Below are 20,715 nucleotides of genomic sequence, written 5' to 3' on the forward strand. Positions count from 1 at the left end.
AACGATAGGCATCGATGCACCTGCCATCTGTAGGATAGATTCACTGTTCACTTAATGCTTTGTGCTCTTGACGAGTCATAAGCGGCCAGCGAAAGACAATTTTCTCCCGCGCATGCGTGAAATTTCTGTAACCTTCTTGAAAAGAGCACGACTTGTACGTGAACGGATGTTGCCAAGTTTACATAAGAAGTTTATGCAAGATGCGGGAAGTTTAAAATACTCGATCCTGATATTATACATCCCCACTACGCCAATACGGTATTAAATAATAAAACTAGTCGTGCATTAATGGAAACAAGGTGTTCACGTGCTCTTGTGCTCTTATTGACGCACCGCCACTGTGTATACAGTAGAAAATGAGAATAAAAATAATTTTCTTTTCTTAGAGCTGGACGGGGCGAAGCAATTAAAACATAAAAAAACAAAATTCAAATAATAGTTCCGGTAGTAAAATATGATGAAACAAGATATCAGTCAAAGGGAACTCCATGCAAGTTATTGCTTTGGAAATTGCAAAATCATTGAAGTGTTATAATGAAGAACAGTGCCTGAATAAAGTTGCTAACATTATTTGGCCCGAATAATCTGATATTTTTAACAGTATGAAATTATCCACACGGACAATGCAAAGGAGGAGAAGGAATATTGAAACTTTTGCACGGGAAATAAAATAAATGATGCATCAAACTTTGATCTATTCTCTCGCTATAGGTGGAAACACAGACATTGATACAATAGAACCGGTAATGTTCATCCGCGGAGTTATGAAGAATCCTTCTGTATAAGAATATTTGCTCAATGTAGTTCCACTTAAAGAAAATACAGCAGGAGAGGAGTTACTCTAAGAATGAACAAAATATATAGAAGAAATTAATCTGAGCATAAAGCAACTTATAGGCTATCTGTAGTAACAGACGGGACTGGAAATATGACTTTAAAATGTCTACTAGGTGGACTAACGTGTTATTTAGAGAGCTGGATGTAAGAGATGGACATAAAATGTTTTCTTTGTATAACACAACAGACTAGCTCAGATTTATCTAAAATGTTCTCCATAGAAAAATGTCTGTTGTCCTATCTTAGGTCGCCTGCCGTTTGGCTACGTTTGGCTTTACATTAAGTATATTTCCGAACATTTGTTTTCTGAATGAATTTGCAATTGTATTCTTAATATTGTAGTTGTAATCCCCTGGTAGAGGGGAAGAGATGGCCTGATGACCTTATCTCTACCAGGTTAAATAAATGAATAAATAAGTAAATAAATAAATAAATAAATATAAGTAAATATAAATAAATACATAATAAATAAATAAAATCTAAACAAAAATCATGACTAGCAGATGAAAATTTACGAGTTGTATTAAGAGTGGCAAATTGTGACATAATTTCCTAGCTTGTTGTAGAACAATAAAAATTAATGTGAAAGAAAATATAATCTGTCCATCTATAAATCATTAACATTCAGAAGATTGGGTTGAGAGTGAGCTACTGGGATCCGAACGGAGTGCTCTATACTCGTCGATTCATATTACGTCATTTGTATTGTGTCTTGCGTTCAGTGATGTCATCGTGAGTACAAATTTGCCGATGACTGGTCTAGATTCTTTTGTATGCCCAAATATGCAAAGTAAATGCATAGGATAACTGAAAATCGTGACAATTTAGCTAACGTTGATTAATGAATTTTGTGCTAAAAGAAGAATAGGCCCAAAGTATGTATAGTGAAATTTCCTGTCTTTTGTGGTCAGGCTTTTTAGCTACGGTATAGTAAACTATAAATTCTGTTCTGAACTCTTCTTAATTTATTCTTTTGCGACCAACGTGTATTTTTATTGGGTTATTTTACGACGCTGTATCAACATCTAGGTTATTTAGCGTCTGAATGAAATGAAGGTGATAATGCCGGTGAAATGAGTCCGGGATCCAGCACCGAAAGTTACCCAGCATTTGCTCGTATTGGATTGAGGGAAAACCCCGGAAAAAACCTCAACCAGGTAACTTGCCCCGACCGGGATTCGAACCCGGGCCACCTGGTTTCGCGGCCAGACTCTCCGACCGCTACTCCACCTAAGTCCACAGGTGTGGACACGACCAACGTTTCACATGTTTTCCTTATAGCACATATCTAACATTTAGGATGACGTTTTATTTTCTTCTGTAGGTAGCATATGACACACTTCGATGCAAGTATAAGCAAGCTGTTGTCGCTGTCTAATACGAAGTCAATAAATGCTGTCTCCCACGATGCACCACTAGCCTATTATTTCGCAACGTCTACTTTCTCTGAGTAATTTATGAACATTTCTGAGATTTCAACACATTTATTGCTTTTCAGACTCACTTTATGATGTTTTTGCTAATTAAATAAGGTTATAACTATAAGATGGAACTTTGTGTTCCTGAAACTCTTCAAATTACCAATGTTATTCGGGAGAGTTGCGTTATAAAATGCTGGGAGAATAGAAGAAGATTTGAAGTAGGTATTGTAAAAAAAGAGATTGTGGTTGTTGAACGTAGTATTATTGGAGTATCTAGGATACCTAGTAAGTCATAATTTAGATTGTATTGCCATATTACTCTCAAATACCAACAAATTTAGGTCCATTATGTGTTTCAATTATATGATAATTTTGTGACAGGTGTCACGGATAAAATATTCGTCTGGCGTATGGAGATCTGCAAACGGTTGAATATTATATAATAATAGTGCCTAATTATGAACTCGAGCACCATGCCAAATTCCATTGTGTTCAATTTGAAGTGTACCAATACTGTCAAAATTTATCCGCATATCATCAGCTAAGTACAAGATCTCATCATAACAATTTACTCATTATACCCTACCACAAGACATCTTTATATTCTTCATCTTATACAGTTTCAGTTGGTAGAAATTGGAACTCGCTACCGAGTGATGTAAGGGGTTGTTGGACAATAACTTCATTTAGGTCAAAATTACATAAATTCTTACTTAACAAATTAATTGCTGATTAATATTTATTACATATAATGAAACTAACATCTGTCCATTCTTATTATCATTAATTTCTCTAAATAGATTTACAAAACCTCTAATGGCAATTACATTAATATTCTCATTATAGAAATACATTTTAGATTTATATATATATATATATATTTTTTTTTTTTCTCCCTGTGACATAGTTCTAGTAAGCTTATATTAAATTAATTTTCATCATTTTACTAGCTATCTCAAATCTCAAATTAATTATAATTGATTGACTTAAATTAGCTCATAAATTAAGCTACTACTTTATCTTATAGGTTTATCTAAACTTAAATAATTTGTAATCTACTAGTCGTTAAAACTTCACTGAAGAATATTGCTGGAGAACCTTTTAAGTGTAGTGTAAATGTTCGTAATTTAAATATGTATTGTATTGATTAAGGCTAGTTGAGTGGAAGAGAACGCCCTATGGCCTTCACTCTGCCAGCGAAAATAAAACATTATTATTATTATTATTATTATTATTATTATTATCAATGTACAGGCATCATCAGCTATAATTAATTCACATTCTGTATGTATGTATATATTCACACTGCAAATGAGTAAATACCGGTAGCAATGGTAACTAATTACACTCGATATGATTGACTTCTTACAATCTCTTTAGTAATGAACCTCGTTTCTTAATTTTTTTCGATAAATGCTCTCTTCATTATCTCTTGGATAATAGACTATTAAAAAGTATTTCGAGAAAATTGACGCATGCGAATGTGATTGAAATATTTTGGTACCTAAGTAATTACTAGAAACTTATTCTATCATTCTTCCAAATGGTTTAGACATTGTTGGGACATTGCACCATTGTCTTGGTGTTGGTTTGGCGGCACTGTTATCTATTCTGTTTTGTTACATTTATTCACATCATTAAATACGAAGTAATTTTTGGGACACCCTTTATCTCTCTTGATCATTTAACGATACTGTATCAACTACGAGGTTATTTGGCGTCGACAATATTGGTGATAGCGAGGTGATATTTGGCGAGATGAGGCCGAGGATTAGTCATAGATTACCTGACATTTGCTTACGGTTGGGGAAAACCTTGGAAAAACACAACCAGATAATCAGCTCAAGCAGAAATCGAAGCGCAACTCCGGATCAGCAGGCAAGCGCCTGAGCTACGCAGGTGGTCCTTTATTACATTTTTAACTTCAAGCAAGAGTAATGTTTTATTCAAAATTTGTGACTCATTTGTGGAGCACAAACCTGTCCGCTTACGAAAATGCATGTGTGAACTTGCGATATGCCAACGTGAAATGGAACGAAAACTACTACATATAAAATAAAAAGACAATATCAAAAACGAATAGACCTACATGATAATATGATGTGGCAAAAAAAGCCTCTAAAGATCAAATAGTATAAGGGAGGACATGTGTCAAGAATGGACCATTCTGATGGACGCACAGGTCAACAAGGTTGGACCCAGAAATAAGACGGAGGAACAATGGACATCCATAAACCATTTGGACTGAGGAATACAAGATACAACTAGGTGGCCAATGGAAAATTAAATTAAATTATATTATGGTTTATTTAACGACGCTCGCAACTTCAGAGATTATATTATCAGCGTTGCCGGTATGCCGGAATTTTGTCTCGCAGGAGTTCTTTTACATGCCAGTAAATCTACTGATATGAGCCTGACGCATACTACGCTACCGAGGGCGTCTGGCCTATGGAGTAGAGTGGAATGTCAATATGAGCAGTGGAAAATAGAGATAGACAGTTACGTGAAGTGTAAAAGCGAGATTATTATTATTATTATTCTTCTTATTATTATTATTATTATTATTATTATTATTATTATTAAACTATTGAATAAGTTAATAAGAATCAGACGGAAATGGCATTTATGTAAGAAACAACATTAAACATTTATGTAGAATTAAGAAGTGTTCGGTGTGTATGCCATTCATTATCTCGTAAAATCAAATGGATATGTGCACCGTAGCTTATAGTAAGAACCTTATGGTGACGGTAAGTGAGCTAGCTAGCTAGAAGTGGAAGCGTAGCATGGAAGGAAAGTTTCCCAGTCCACTTTCTTCTTCCCATCACGAGCAGGTAGGTTTCACGAGATAATGAATGGCCAGTACTCACGCTGCTCATTTAAGGAGCTATTTGAAGAGCAGTATTTTGTGCTATCGGTATTTCGTGAACTTCTCCTGACCATACTAGGTCATGCGACATTGGGGATTTAGGCTTAGATAAATAAATAAATAAATAAATAAATAAATAAATAAATAAATAAATAAATAAATAAAACAAATTAGAAGTCTCTCACATTTTGGAGTACTAAAATGTTAAGACACACCAGACAATATAATTATTGAATAATATTTAAGGGAAAAATTGTTCCGGGACCGGACATCGAACCCAGGCCCATTGGCTAAACGCGCCAACGCTCTATCACTGAGCTATCCAGGAACGATACCAGTTAACGGGGCCAATTCTTCTCTTCATATCCACATACCTCAAGTGGATTGACGAACGTCAATAATCCAACGTAGAGTGCATCCTACGTATATTGTGTGACTTTAATTGTGGTTTCATGTTAACGAACAAGGGTGTGTATTATGCGAATTGGTTTCCAGGTTTAGCTTCCTTCATAGCTCAATGGTAGAGCGTTGGCGGGCTTAGCCAAAGCTCTCGGGTTCGATGCCCGGTCCCGGAACAATTTTTCCTTTAATTATTATTCAAATCTCCTTCCCAGGAAGCTAAACCTGGAAGCCAGATTCGCGCAATATAATTATTGTTCCATGAGATATGAACTCCAGGGTATGGTATTGCACTCCAATTTGTGATTGTGAGAACGGAATGAAATACAAAAAATTGTAATGAGCATTTTTCCATAAAAATCATATCTGGCATAGCAGTCACTTACCTCATTTGCCACACAACAATGGGGTCCTCCAACAGGTCGCTCATATCCACTGTCTTGCCCTTGTTCTTGACGTCCGGATGTTTTCTGACCATGAGCCAGCCAATGTGGCAGAAAAAGAATCCTCTCCTAGAGTTGTGTGGGTCTGCATCCGTGTCTGTGAATTTGTGGTGTACCCTGTGATCGCGGACCCATTCATAAATGTGGTTCTGAAATGATCAACGAATATAGGATGTTACAAAATTTCTTAATTATTTATTTTAACTACTAAGATTTATTTCACATCATCCGTCCTCAAGTGAGGTTGACCACTGGGATCCGGAATTAATAAACATGAAAGATAAAGGGAAATGAAACGAGCAAAATAATTATTCGATTTGTACATTAAAACAAAAATTTACGTGTTAACATATAGATGATAGTGTAGAATTTGAAGAAAGGCCTTCAGAATTTCCATTAGAATCTTCTGAACCTCATAAAAGGAAGTTTTAAAGGATTTAAGGATATTACATGTAAATTTTGGTAAACAACCCCTCGCTCCAAATACTAAGCCTGTAATATCCCAGTTGTAAAGCGAAATGCCATATTTTTCACTGAGGTATGGAATACAAGGTACATATTTAGCTCGGTTGTCATCATTCATCTGCAGTGCTTGATTCGTGTCTCGTTTACTGATATTAAAGTGGCTGACACGACTAACTTTGACTTGACTGAATGACGGAGTGGCTGATTACGTTATAGACTAATCCCATTCCCAACGACTCAGGTCTCTAATCCAACTTTAGGATTTCTTTATCGTTATATGATTTATGGAATATTTCGTCGTAAAATTTCCTTCGATTATGTAGTTTGCGAATATCATGTAGTGCAGTTATATATCCTATTGTTTTCTGAACTGCTGACTGCGAAATAATGGTAGCGGAAATAAGAGGAACACGACACAAAGTCATAATACAATATTTGTCTACCAGAAATTCCACCCTTTTCCACGGAATTTTAAATGGAATGTGCACTTGGTAATAAAGATATGTTACAGTAAACATTGGGCGTAGTGATTTATTTAGGACATCAATTTTTATTCTGTTGCCTGATAATAATTGCAAATTATTAGTATTCTTAACGACACATAAATACAGAGAAGAGACCTCAAGAGAAACTCTACAAGAATTATTTTCCTATCTTGTTGTGTCGTAGTAAAAATTAAGGAGAAATAAAATATAATTTGTCCATCTATAAATCATTAACGTCTAGTCTGCGTCAGATGCTTGTGTTGAGAGTGTGCTACTGGAATCCGAACGGAGTGCTCTATATTCCTCGATTGATATTACGTCATATGTAATGCGACTTGGGTCCAGTGATGTCATCGTGAGTACAAATTTGCCGATGGCTGCATTATAGGATCGGAATAGGCCATGTGGCCATAATCCTGAACTTGACCGTGTGATATTCTTTATTTACATGTTATGAACATTTATTGAACGGAGTATAACATGTATAGCTTGTTAGACAAGTTCAATTATGGCTTCGGGTAGTCCAAGTAGCATGCGAATGATATTCAAACCAGTCCCGTGCTCATGAATGTAAAGTGGATGAGGAGCAGCCGATGCATATTTATTGTTTGAGCCGCAAAACTTTGTATTTAATAGGACTGTAGCCCCGTCAGATAACTAACTAGTTTTCACTTTCAACAAAAAAATTATTCCGAATGAAGCGATTGTAGCATGCAATATATGTAGCTGTAGGGGAACAGAAATTTAATTCTGAAGTGCAATAAACAGTAATGAAATTTAAATACTTTAAAATATTCCATTTAAAAAATCGCAATAAAATAAAGGGGGACTTCTTAAAATGAATATGTAAATTCGATATCAGAGCCTATATTCAACTTTTATTGATGTTGATGTGATATAATTAACAGTAAGTTACTAGATGTAATTAAAATTTAGCTTACTAGTACATTTAAATAGCCTTCTTCTCATGCATAAAAATGTAAAATTGGAGACACAATCGTACCTCATTTTGTTTATTCTATGAATTGTGCTTTAAGGGGTTAGGTACAGCTTACAGTAGTAATTTTTTTTAAATATTCAACATTTTTTCCTCCATTACTGTATCATATACAATAATGAAAATTAGTATGTGTAAAACACTGTCCTTCTGCTATATAAAAAACATTTTTACGATTTAAAAAAATTATTTACATTTTTTTTTTTTTTTTCAAAATTCAATTCACTGTGCAGTGTTGAAGTGTTTCCCACATAACTAAAAAACTACCCAACATTCTGCAATGAAATTTTTTGTGTGTATTTATGCATGTCATATCTACAATATGATGCAAGATCACGTCTCTACCTTTCGATAGATTGCTTGATAAAAATAAATTCATTTTAAAAATGGTCAAATATCAGTATTTTCTTCTAACACAAAATAAAAAAAAAATTTAAATGAGGAATGTAGTTGAAAGAGCATGATATTGTAAACATGAGTTTCAGCAATAAAATAAAAGAGAGAACATGAGAAAGTTAACAAGTTTATGAGTTATGAGGGAAACACTTCATCACTGCACAGTGAACTACCACCATTACGAATTAAAAAAAATATTAATTTTTTAAATCATAAAAATATTTTTTTCATATAGCAGAAGGACAGTGTTTTACACATACCAGTTTTCATTATTGTACAAGATACAGAAATGGAGAAAAAAAAAGTTGAATATTTTCAAAAATGTTACTGCTGTAAGCTGTATCTAACCCCTTAAAGAATAATACTTCAGTAAAATATTAATGTGATCTTAATAAAAAATTGAAATTGCTTCTCCCGGGAATCGCTTTGCACAAAATGGACATTTCTCTTAGTTTTGTGCTTTTCTAACTCCAGTTTATCATAGTCTCGCAAAGTCATTGAAAACTAACTAAAGCTCAAATTTGCTCTTATATTAAATTAAAATAATGCAAATCCTTATGAAACTGTTTGAGTTTAATAAAACGTTTGTTCTTATTTATATCTGTTGAAACCAACATCGTTCACAATGGTGGCTCTTAGGTAGTTCACACGCTGCCCGTCCAAGCGTTCTGTGGTTCGATGCCCGGCGTGAGAAATAAAATAAATTTATCTTCAGTCTACGGGACTGGGTGGTTATCCGTTGTCTGTGATTCACTTGCGGTGATCCTGGATCGTGCTTATTCTAGGGAGGCTGTGTCTGGTATCTATTCACAGAAAAAGCCCTGCCCTACATCGCATAGGCTTATAAGTCTGTAAAACAGTGGATGCAGAGAGGAAAATAAGAACAAACCGAAACCCAATACAGTTTACAACACATTGAAAATCTCATAATATAAGAAATATTACTACTACGGTTGCTACAGTCTATATTCGGCCAAGGTCGCCCAACCGACTGTTGGCCTCACGTTCATATGTCTCAGGAGAAGTGAACAATCATTCAACCAATACAGGTATATATCGTCGTTAGTAAGATGATCATCCCAGCCGTTATAGCTGCTTCGTGGAACCTGATTTCGCTAGATAGTGAATCATGATTATCTCCTTAGAATCCCAGAACACGGACGACATGACTTTCCCAGCCGATTGAACACCTTTTGCTTTCTTTGGAGAGGAAAAATCACAGTGTTTCCATTGTTTGGACTGTTGTTTTATCTCTGGTATGTAGTAATTGGTCCAGGTTTCATCAGTGTTCACAAACCGCCTAAAAATCGTGTGTATTTTTCTCGAATTGAGCCATACATTCCCTCCAAATTTGTCATCGGACTTGCTTTTGTTTCAGTATTAAGAAACGCGGAACCCATCTTGTGGAGACCTTGCACATGCCCAAGACATTAACAAAGATGTGGCACACCCGTTCAGTTGAGATACGCATAACCTCGCTAATTTCTCGCACTTTCAGTCGACGGTCATTCAACACCATATCATGGATTTTTTCTACGATTTCTTCACTTGCTGTTACTGGACGTCCACTGCGGGGATCATCTTCCACACTCTCTCGGCCATGTTTAAATAGTGCCGCCCATTATTTCGCAGTCAAAAACGTTGGGGCGGATTCCCCCAGTGTAGCATCCATGTCTGCTTTAATTTCTGTTTTTCTCATTCCGCTTTTTACGAAATATTTAATGACAGCACGACGTACTAATTAACTACACAAATTGTAGTCAATAGAAAATTATGATTTGTTGTGCTTGAACTACTGCATAGCTGCTGACACGTTTTCAATGCCATCTATGTGTCAGGCCACCAACTTTTCAAACGCACCTCGTTTGTATTTTTATTTAACATTTCTTTTCTAAGTGAAATTCATTATTTTTACAAAAAACATTATCTTGGCTTGTTATGCCTAGTTAATTCGGTTACTCTTTTAAACCTCGTGTTTAGTGTATCGATATTGAGAAATTGAGATATTTAAGAATTAGATAGTACATGGTCATTCGTCATCGCTATCGTTATATTTGTCGTCGCAGCTTCGTCGTCGTTATCATCATCATCATCATCATCATCATCATCATCATCATCATCATTACTATCGTCGTCCTCGTAGTCGTAATGGTCGTCACGATCTGATCATTACAAGCTTACTGCTTTTTCTTTACTAAGCGTTACTTGAATACATTTTTTTTTTTCGTGTATGCTTTTGATATTGAACTCTTCGTTGGGTTCAAGTTCTGTATTACCACAAGAGACTTGATATCTGTTTTGTGACAATTTCCATGTTGTCTTTCAATTTGCTTTAATTAAATAAATCCTAATAATTATATTTATTCTTCCTCTGCCGTGTTAGTAGCCTTCTGAAATAGTTCCGTTACATTTCTTAGAATTGATCTCCGTTGTTTTTATTCTCTCAACTGATTATGGTAAGAAATGTTTATTCTTAGAGAATATTCAGTGTCGCTATGGTATTGAATTTTTTTATAATGTGTCTTTAAAGTTTCTTCATTTTGTGTGCAATTTATTTGTTCTAGGAATCATTTAAAAGTTATTTTATGATATATCAGCCCAGAGAACAACTGATTATGCAGTTCATTATAGGTACTTAATAAAGTATGGTGTCACTAAATGCGGGAAGCATAGTGTCGTCTGAAACATCCAAATATCAGATGGAGATAAATTCTTCGGGGACATAAAAACTCTCGAAAATTAGTATAAGTACCTATTATTGGAGAAAAATTCGTTCCATGATAGTTGTAATTAACTGATGTATAATATACATTCTGTTTTATTAGGTCGAGTGGTATAAATCTACTTTCTCCTAGAAAATTTAAGTAGCTGAATGGTTAAGAAACGATAACATGAGCACTAAAGAGCCTTTCATAATTAATGTTTTCACAACCTGAAGGGATTTTAAATGTCGTGAAGATCTAGATAGTTTATAGAACAACATCGTAAACAGAAGGCAACAAAAACTTTACGGATAGCGGTATAGAACTGTAACGTTAGTTCTCTTTGCTTTTATTATTATTTTTTTGTACAGATTTATGGCACAAACGGGTGTTTAAAAATAACTGTTTAGGACTAACATACCCTAAGAAGCTTTCAGATAGTAATTAATAAGTAACCATAACATAAAACAATCATTCGCGATTAGAATATTTTATATTCACAAAAGGACACATGAACTAAAATCGGAAAGAATTATCTAAAATCAGTTCATTTGCCATGGGTACATCTTTTTTTAAATCAGAAATTTTTTTTTGTGACTTGAAGAGATCCAATACGTCTCCGTATCCCTTCGTAATCTAGCGTCCTTCAAATATACGTGGCTGACTTTTGTTTGAACTTGGTTTCAATAATCAATGATTGAAGCGAGTCAGGTTTCGAACCTGGACCTAGACTGGATAGAACTCGGTTCAACTCAAAGGGCCATTCTTAGCGCGGACTTCCGATGGATGTCAGCGAACTAATGTTTTTCGTATTCGTAAACCAGGGTTACCGATATGATATGATATGAATCCTGTACAAGTAATCACTCGATAGCCGGGGCTAGTTTAGCACACTCATAGCGCGGGCTAGCCAAATGTCTATGCATAGCAACCAAAAGGACTACTGGCAGAAGACCAAGGCGCGATTCTGATCTGAAACTGAAGATACTATATCTAATGAAGTAGTGCTTAACCCTTTGCAGCACAAATTAATTTTTTATGTTTTCCATATCATGGATCATAATAAAGCTTCGATCAGTTTTTTTTCAACATTTTAACTCTGCACACAATTTCAAAACACAGATGGCATCTCTATGTATACTCAAGAAGTGGTTCCTTGGTGGAATATCCGTGCCATAAAATTTAGAAAGAAAGAAACTATGGTTCTCCTGAACAACCACTATGCTCCAAAGGGTTAATGATAGATTTTCTTCATTTTACATGTAGGGATATGTTGTTACGTCCTCTGCTCGGTCTCTGCATTAAAAAATTACTAGTCTATCAGTCCCTTGAATGGGATATCGAATTCCGGAGTGAGAAAAGTGGGCAGTAACTTGGAGCTCATATAGCTATTCTAAACAATCTCGAGATCCTTACGACTCAAGAACACACATATTTTTTATTATTTATCTCATTCCAGTTTCATCTTTTAAATATAGTTGAAATCTGATATTTCAAAAGAAAATTAAACATAAATTTAAATTAAAGAAGAAACATTTTAAGAGATACACAAAAGATATAGACTGAATATAATATCAAGAACCAAAAGTAACTCATACTGTGGGTGCTTCTTATTGCTGATTCGAAGCTCCACTCGGAAGTGGGTTTCATTTCCCCTTGGATTGATTACCTAGTTGGGATTTCACTACGATTTTACCAACTGTAAGTTGAATGTCAAGTAATCCCATGGCAAATTCTCGACATCATTATCCCAATTTATATTTCGCTATAACTAATCTCGACGTTAACTAAGACTTACCTATCTAATACAAGGTCCACCAAACGTTGTTACTCATTTCAACAATACTTAAGGACTTCAAATGAGTCATTAAAAAGTCTTCAGAAGAAACTGATTCGGATCAGGTACCGATTAAGTATGGAAAGTATGTTTGAAGTGTCCCAGATCTTCAGTGATGTACCAAAGCACAAGGAAAATCATTTGAAAAACAATTAAAAATAATTTAATTAAAAAATCCATAATGGCACTCCTGGTGAACAAGATCGCGGTTAGGGTTTTTCCCGGGGTTCTCCTATTTCCTCAATTTAGACATGGACATCATTTCCCTACCATATCTCCATTAATAATAATCCGTGGCGCTACAGCCCATGAAGGGCCAAGACCTACCAGCCGGCTGCTGGCCTCACGGCCACATGCCGAAGCACAGGTGGACGATCATCCAATCAGAATGGAGGTATCGTGTGGTTAGCACGATGAGCCCCCCAGCCGTTATAGCTGGTTTGCGTAACCGGATTTCGCTACCTATCGTAGCTCCCCAAGTGCATCACGATGCTGGGTGGGCACCGGTCCCATACACTGGCCGAAATTTCATGAGAAAATTTATTCCCCCATGAGGATTCGAACCAGCGCGCATTCCGTAACGCGAGTCCTAGGCAGGATGCCTTAGACCACGACGCCACGGCGCGGGACCATATCTCCATTACATTTTCATATTCAATAGTATTTCTTTTCTCTGATCACGAATTTATTGGTCACATGGAAGAGCATCGCTTGAGACAAAATAGCACGAGTACAGGGACATCATTTTAGTTTTACTAACATTTCTAATATTAACCTGGCTATACCTTTGGATTAACGGTTGAGAACCGGATACACCGTTTGCTACCCCCTTCCACGACTGGAGTTCGATGATACTGGCGTAAAATAGAAACAAATCACTTTACTAGGTATAGGAGGGAAGAAAAGTAGTTCATCCATTTGCGTAAACTATAAAATATCGCGATTTTGAGTTTGATAATTTTCATTAGGTTTTTCTTTAATCAAAATACAGTACTGTATTAACAATAAGTGTTTTACTCACGAACTGAGCTATCCATTCGGACGTATTCATTATGCAGTGTATATTATACTGTCTACAGCACATTAGCGTCCAGTATAAAGAATATAGCTAAATTGAAAAATAATCATAATATGAATATCTAAACACATTCTTGAAAATTATGGCCGTTCATTTCGATACAGGCTTCAGTTTTTTTGTGCATATTATCGCTCTATAGACTATTGTACCTAATTCCAATTACCAGTTTTGTCCTTCGTACTAGTAACTCATGTTGAAATAATTCTGTCCCTACTCTATAAAAGATTACCTTACGTAATGTAAATTCAATCTTCACTTCTGCCCGATCCGAAAAGATAAAATTACTCCGTCCAAGTGGTTTTGTCGCACAGTCGTAGAAAGGGGGGAAATCACGTGACAGTTAATTATTTAACGGGGCCCTTTTATTTAAGTTGTTTTAAACAGTTGTATAGCCTAATATTACGTAGACGTTCAATTCCTAACATAAATTAATGTTTTCAGGAAAGAGCTAAGACAGTCCAACCACTAGCTTTTACAGAGGGGCGAGCAGAATCGGGTGGGGGAAACCGGGATGCGACGTAGGCAAACGGACGACAGTACCTGTGCGAAAATATGATTCAATATTGAAAGCTCTTTCGTCACTGGAAAACGCGAACATATTTCTAAAACGTACTATAGTTACTAACTCAGTACTGTAGACTATTACCGTAAGGCGACTTTGACTGCATACGCGGCCTTGGTTTTGTGTGAAGAAAGGTTGGAACTTTACTAGTAGAAGGGGTGGGAGTGAAGTACATTTAAAAACTCAGGTACAATAAAAATTGAAGTAAAAATAAAATGGTATCCCTGTACCAGTTTATACAGAATACTGTACATATAGGCTATTCCAACTAAAAAAAGCTGGTGTAATTTCAATAAGTTTAGAACTATATGCAGTTAAACAGGTTACTTAGTTATTGACTATGCTAATTTCGCTCCTGAGATCTTTTTTTCTTAATTTTTTTTTATTAACGACACTGAATCAACAGATAGGTTGTTTAGTTTCGATTGAATTGGTGATGAGATCAGGCTGAGGATGCGCCATGTATTACCTGACATTACAGTTGGGGAGAACTCAGAAAAAACCAAAGAAGTGATCAGTCTAAGAGGGAATCGAACGCACGCCCGAACACAGCTCCGGAACAGCAGAAAAAGCCACCGGCGTATCTCAGTCGGCTAAGGCGCTTGGTTGCCGATCCGGAGTTGCGTTCAGACGTGGGTTCAATTCCCGCTTGGACTGATTAGCCTACGTGGTTGGTTTTTTCCAACCGTAAAGTGAATGTCAGGTAATCTATGGCGAATTCTCGGCCTCATCCCGCAATCTCTAATCTCATCGATGCTAAATAACCTAGTAGTCGATACAACGTCATTAAATAACCAACTAAAGAAGAGCAGAAGACATACTACCGCTTCCCAGATAGTTGATCCTAATTTTATCGCATAATTACATAAGTTACAATATCTGTCGTAAGCTGTCTTTTATGTAGATTTTCAGAGTCTGAATTCAAACCAGTGGCAAACTTTACCAGGTGAATCAAGTGAAAGACACCAGTAGGCTATCAGTCACAGCTGTTCAGTGACGTTCTGAAAATGGGACAAAGAGTAGAATGACCGTGGAAAGTTATATCTGTCTGAAACATATGTCATATTTGAAATTAATATCCCATGCCATGAAGATGACGAAGCATTTAGATTGTGTATGCCGCAGTCATAAAAACCAAAGTAGATTATTGCAGCTCTATTTTACGCGGAGAGAATAGCATGAAGAAAGTTGCTGTAAGAGAAAGGCGATTCCGCACTTGGCCTTGAATGTGTGATTTATATATAATGAAGTAACAACATTTAACTATTATTATGTTAGTGGAACAGGTTTCAGCGATTTTGAAAGCCTCGATGCAGTATTTACAAATAACGTCTAACAAAATACAGTTACCTGGAATGCTGCCGTCTGCAAAATGCACAGGATTAATCGGAGTGGCCATTTAGCTTTGTAGGCTCTGTGACACCAAAGTCTGTGAGCGCCACCAGTGACACCAACAGCTGAGAAGATGGCTAACCATACGGCTGTAAAAGAGAATATAACGTTTTATTATTTCAAAATAGTTACATGTTATTTTTTATATGTACAGATAAGCCAACAACTTGATAGATTAGATTAACATAGGTTAGGTTCGTTGAAGTGTTCAGAACCTCCTTAACGTTGATGGGAGCTGATATTTCTATGAAAGTCATAACTGTCTGCTACTTCATGGTCCTGCTTAGACATTTGATTTCAATTCAGGATAATTTACAAAGAAATTCTTTGTGTGGACCGCTTTCATTGCCTGACACGATTGTTTTATGAGCTGTATGCCACAAGGAACACTCGAACACTTAATAGTATTCTCTTTCAGAAGAAATCCGTATTAAACATTTTTAAGGGTTATAAAAATCTTCTGTCTGAAGAGGGTTTGGACTTAATGAACATCGAATTCTTTAAACAATTCAGAACGATATGCACATATTTGAGGAGCAAACTTTCGAAAGAGACTTTGTCCACAAAAAATAATATAACTTTGTTTTCTCATTAGAAGGCTCATCTTCACATTTCAGTACACTCATACCGATAAAAAGAGTCTGTTCCATGTATAACACAATGTAAAAATTGAGGTATTTTTAAAAAACAACTATATCCACAAACTGAATACATTCAAACACAACACTGTCACTTCCAGCGAATCACAGCAGAGTTACCATGGAAACCAACGTTTCAGAATGCATTGCATTGCATGAGCTCCAGCAGACCTGACTCATGCGTTATGGTGAGGTGGTATGTTTGCAATATTCAAGTAAATTGTAATAAAACGTAATTTAAGACCTCTCCGAACTTACTATTACGATGTATCGTAATACTTGGTTGCATTCCGATCCTTCCATATACTAAGTTCACTGTTGGCAGTCATTGCAGTATGGAGAGAGCAGCGCGAGCAACGAGGCTTAAGACAAAAAGCCTCTAAACTCATGGGTACGACCTTGATTCGCAAGCTTGAGGAGAGACCGGTGAGGAGGTATCCAATCGCTTCATCTCCTTACGGGACCAGTCTAGCCTTTCGTCACAATATTATGTCGCGCTATATTGGTGTTCTCTGAAAGCGCTGCGTTGCTGAGTTTAATTTAATCAAAGTGTATGCGTGTGTGTGTTACATCTTAATTTTGTGTAAAATGACTCATACTGAGAGAACACTGAGGTCATTTTGTAGAATTAAAAGAGGAACCGTTTTCAAGTTGAACATATGAAACAAAATATTCTTACAAATATAAGAGATCGACATCACCTTTACATATTAAAATAGAGGGTAGAGGAAGACAAAATATAAATTTTCAGTTTTCATAACATAAGAAATTCCTTGGCTAACAGGGTTCTCTGAGACAAATAAGTTATGTTGTTTACGTCTATTCTGTTTGGGGTGAAAATGAGTGGTGATCATCTTCTTGTGGGGTCTGTGCCACAAAAAAATTTGATAGAAAACCGATAAACATCTGCTCTGTAAAAAGATATAAGGTAAGTAGATTTTTTCAGCCTACACAATGTTAACACCTTAGCTTCGCCACTGTTTCTTACTGGCTTATTTTACGATGCTTTAATAACATCTATGATTATCTAGCGTCTGAATGATATGAAGATGATAATGCCAGTGAAATGAGTCCAGGGTCCAGCGTCGAAAGTTATCCACCATTTGCTCTTAATGGATTGCGGGGAAAACCCCGGAAAAACCTTAACCAGGTAACTTGTCCCAACCAGAATTTGAACCCGGGCCCGCTCGTTTCATGGTCAGGCATGCTAACCGTTACTCCACAGCGGTGGACTCTGTAGGATTTTTCTAACAGTGAAAAGATTATAGGGTAAGTAACTGTATTCATATACGAATTGTTGTTTAATGTGCTGCATTGAACTTCGATGTTATAGACATAGGCAGTGTTCTTGTTGTGTGTGTGTCATTGAAACTATGGAAACGAGTTACTTACCAAGGAGTTACATGGCCAATATTTATCATTGTATGGATAGCATCCTTAGCAAAATATTTGGGACTAAGAGGTATGAAGTTAAGGAGAATGGAGAAAGTTACACAACATAGAACTGCACGCATTGCAGTCTTCACCTGACGTAATTAGGAACATTAAATCCAGACATTTTGAGATGGGCAGGGCATGTAGCACGTATGAGCGAATCCAGAAATGCATATAGTGTGTTAGTTGGGAGATCGGAGGGAAAAAGACCTTTGGGGAGGCCGAGACGTAGATGGGAGGATAATATTAAAATCGATTTGAGGGAGGTGGGATATGATGATAGAGACTGGATTAATCTTGCGCAGGATAGGGACCAATGGCGGGCTTATGTGAGGGCGGCAATGAATCTGCGGGTTCCTTAAAAGTCATTTGTGTGTATGTATGTATGTACTGTTTGTGACGTCAGTTCAATATAATACCAGGCCTCTACGAAATACAATACCATATAATGACAAAAGACAGTATAATATCAAGTGTGCATTCTAGGTGGAATTCGAGCCCACTTGCATCACGGCCGGAATATAAAATTAATTTTTAGCGAAATTATTTACGATTATTATTATTATTATTATTATTATTATTATTATTATCATCATCATCATCATCATCATTATCATCATGTTCTCGGTGACATAGCGGCCACTTTGCTTGCTATTTGATTCGAATGTTTTCAGGAACCTTAAATCAATCTACACTAACACTTTCAGCCAAAGCTGTCGTGCTCTACTGAAAACCTTCCCTTGTAAGTGGCTGCTCATTGTATAAGGAATTGGAGACTCGGCAAACATCCTATGAAGTGGGTCAATGAATAATTATGAGTACAGATCTCTTGTCTCTATGTCTATGCAACGTCACAGTTTGCGTTGAAGGGGAAGGGAGATAGCAAATGTTGTACTAATCTGTGAGAAAATGTATGGCTGAACTCTGAACTTATGATCATTGCATTGGAATGAAGACAACTTTGTTTTGCTTTCTAGTACTCTGATGCCCACGACCAAGATAAGTCACTTCAAACTTAACGGTCAGTCACCGGCAGAGATATAATAAAATATCTGCAAAGGTTTGTTAATCAAGACTGCACGCCATAATCACATAAGGCTACAAACTAATTGCTTTCACTCTTCTGAATTGTAGGGCAAACTCGGCTAATTTCCTGATATTTTGATTTAAATTTATCACGAATTTATATCAGGGACAAATATAATTCTCACGGTATAGTATAAATGGCAGAAGCTGTATTATAACCAGGCTTAGGATCCCAGACAACTTAAGAAGGAAGTGAAGTTAACAGTGCAACGGAGTATAGCTGGAGTGAGATGGCACGGTGAGTTTTGTTTACCTGTGCGTTAGAGTACAATCTGATTCGTGATCAGAGGTACAGTATTCTTCCGTCTCTCCCTACGAAACGAACTCAGGCCATCACAGTGCATTTTCAATACATAGTGAACAGTTTTTTGGAACTAGTTGCAAGTATGTACTGCATCGTTGTTCATTGTAACGCTAACGACTTCAATGTCATCGAAGGACATGAAAACTTGTGAGGTATGTATTCTACTTCATTTTGCACTGTCACTAGATTGTATTATTAACAGTAGAATAAAACGAAGCACATTGACGTCGTTATTTACATTCACAGTATATATGCCTACTATGTTCAAAGAACTCTAAAGTTAAGTTGTGCGTGCTTTGGTTGCTAAAGTGTCCCGGATTCTAAGCCTGATTATAACATAGATTCTGTTCACTGCGCTCTTGCAGTGACGTGAGCGGATTTTTTGGAAACTACTTGAAGAACTGAGATCTATAGCTTTGAATTCCTAAGTGAATACACCATCCGATTTCTTTTGTCAAAAGAAGAGTTTTTTTGCTGTTTTTTGTGGTCCAAATTGTTTTCAATGGTGAGTACTGGTGCAAAATATATACTTATCAATGCATTGGTTTGTAACACAGCTTTATCTTGGGAGGTTTCGCAGCGTTTTTATCATTTCACGAGGCCATTTTTTCTTCTCTTTCAATTTTTCTATGGTATAACAACATTCTCTGGTGGAAGAAATAACAAGTGTATGGAACGTAAAATATTTGCACATCGTGCAGGTTGCAGATAGCAGGTAATCGCAGGGTCAAATCTGAAAAAAAAATACAATGTAAGTGATATGAAAGAGGCAATTGATTGTGTCTAAAACAAAGGAAAACGCAGAGAAACCTCGTCTTTGTCTTGGCAAGTTCGATGAGGACCAGAAGGGATCAAAGCAGTGGTCAATGAGAATGACATTTTCAGTCCCTCAAGTGAGTTAAAAGAGGTAGACAACGAAACAGCAGCATCTTCAGGAGCCAAACAAAGATGATCTGAGCATAAAGAAAAGCTGAATGATAAGTCTAATGATTTTTGTGCGGACCTTGCTCAGTAAAATTTCGAGGACGATAAGCATGGTGAAAGATGGATTCAGTATATCAGTTGTGGTCAATGGTTTCGTGATACGTACCTTTCAAAATACAGAACAAGTTTTAATTGTTTGGGTTGTAGGTACGAATCTCACTGTGGAATTTAAAATTAGACTGAATAAGCCTAAATATTTTGAATTTAATGGCTATCACGAAAATATCCTTGTATTATCACGAAATTATACCAATCCTTCAATAGTGATAATTTTTTGTTTCCCTATTTCTGTTGTTTGTTTATAATTATTGTATGAATTTGAGGTAAAAATGCTGACATGTAACTTCCTGAAACCTATCATTTTTTTAATATTTGAACCTTAA

At 36.2% G+C, this 20,715-nt stretch overlaps 1 protein-coding gene and 1 long non-coding RNA gene across 2 annotated transcripts in view; one reads left to right on the plus strand and one right to left on the minus strand.

The window, feature by feature from the left end:
* The window catches only part of LOC138690959 (uncharacterized), a 1,057,789-nt gene that overhangs the window by 370,953 nt on the left and 666,121 nt on the right, over nt 1-20,715 (plus strand). The gene's annotated exons all lie outside the window — the stretch shown is intronic.
* Nucleotides 1-20,715, minus strand: part of LOC138690957 (acyl-CoA Delta-9 desaturase-like) — a 179,539-nt gene that overhangs the window by 15,296 nt on the left and 143,528 nt on the right. The window contains exons 3-4 of the mRNA XM_069812549.1: nt 15,845-15,975; nt 5,916-6,121 (exon numbers count right to left, since the gene is read on the minus strand). Coding sequence (XP_069668650.1) covers nt 5,916-6,121; nt 15,845-15,975 — 337 coding nt within the window. The remainder of the gene's footprint in view (nt 1-5,915; nt 6,122-15,844; nt 15,976-20,715) is intronic.

Source organism: Periplaneta americana, chromosome 16, assembly GCF_040183065.1.
Source record: "Periplaneta americana isolate PAMFEO1 chromosome 16, P.americana_PAMFEO1_priV1, whole genome shotgun sequence".
Lineage (NCBI taxonomy): Eukaryota > Metazoa > Arthropoda > Insecta > Blattodea > Blattidae > Periplaneta > Periplaneta americana.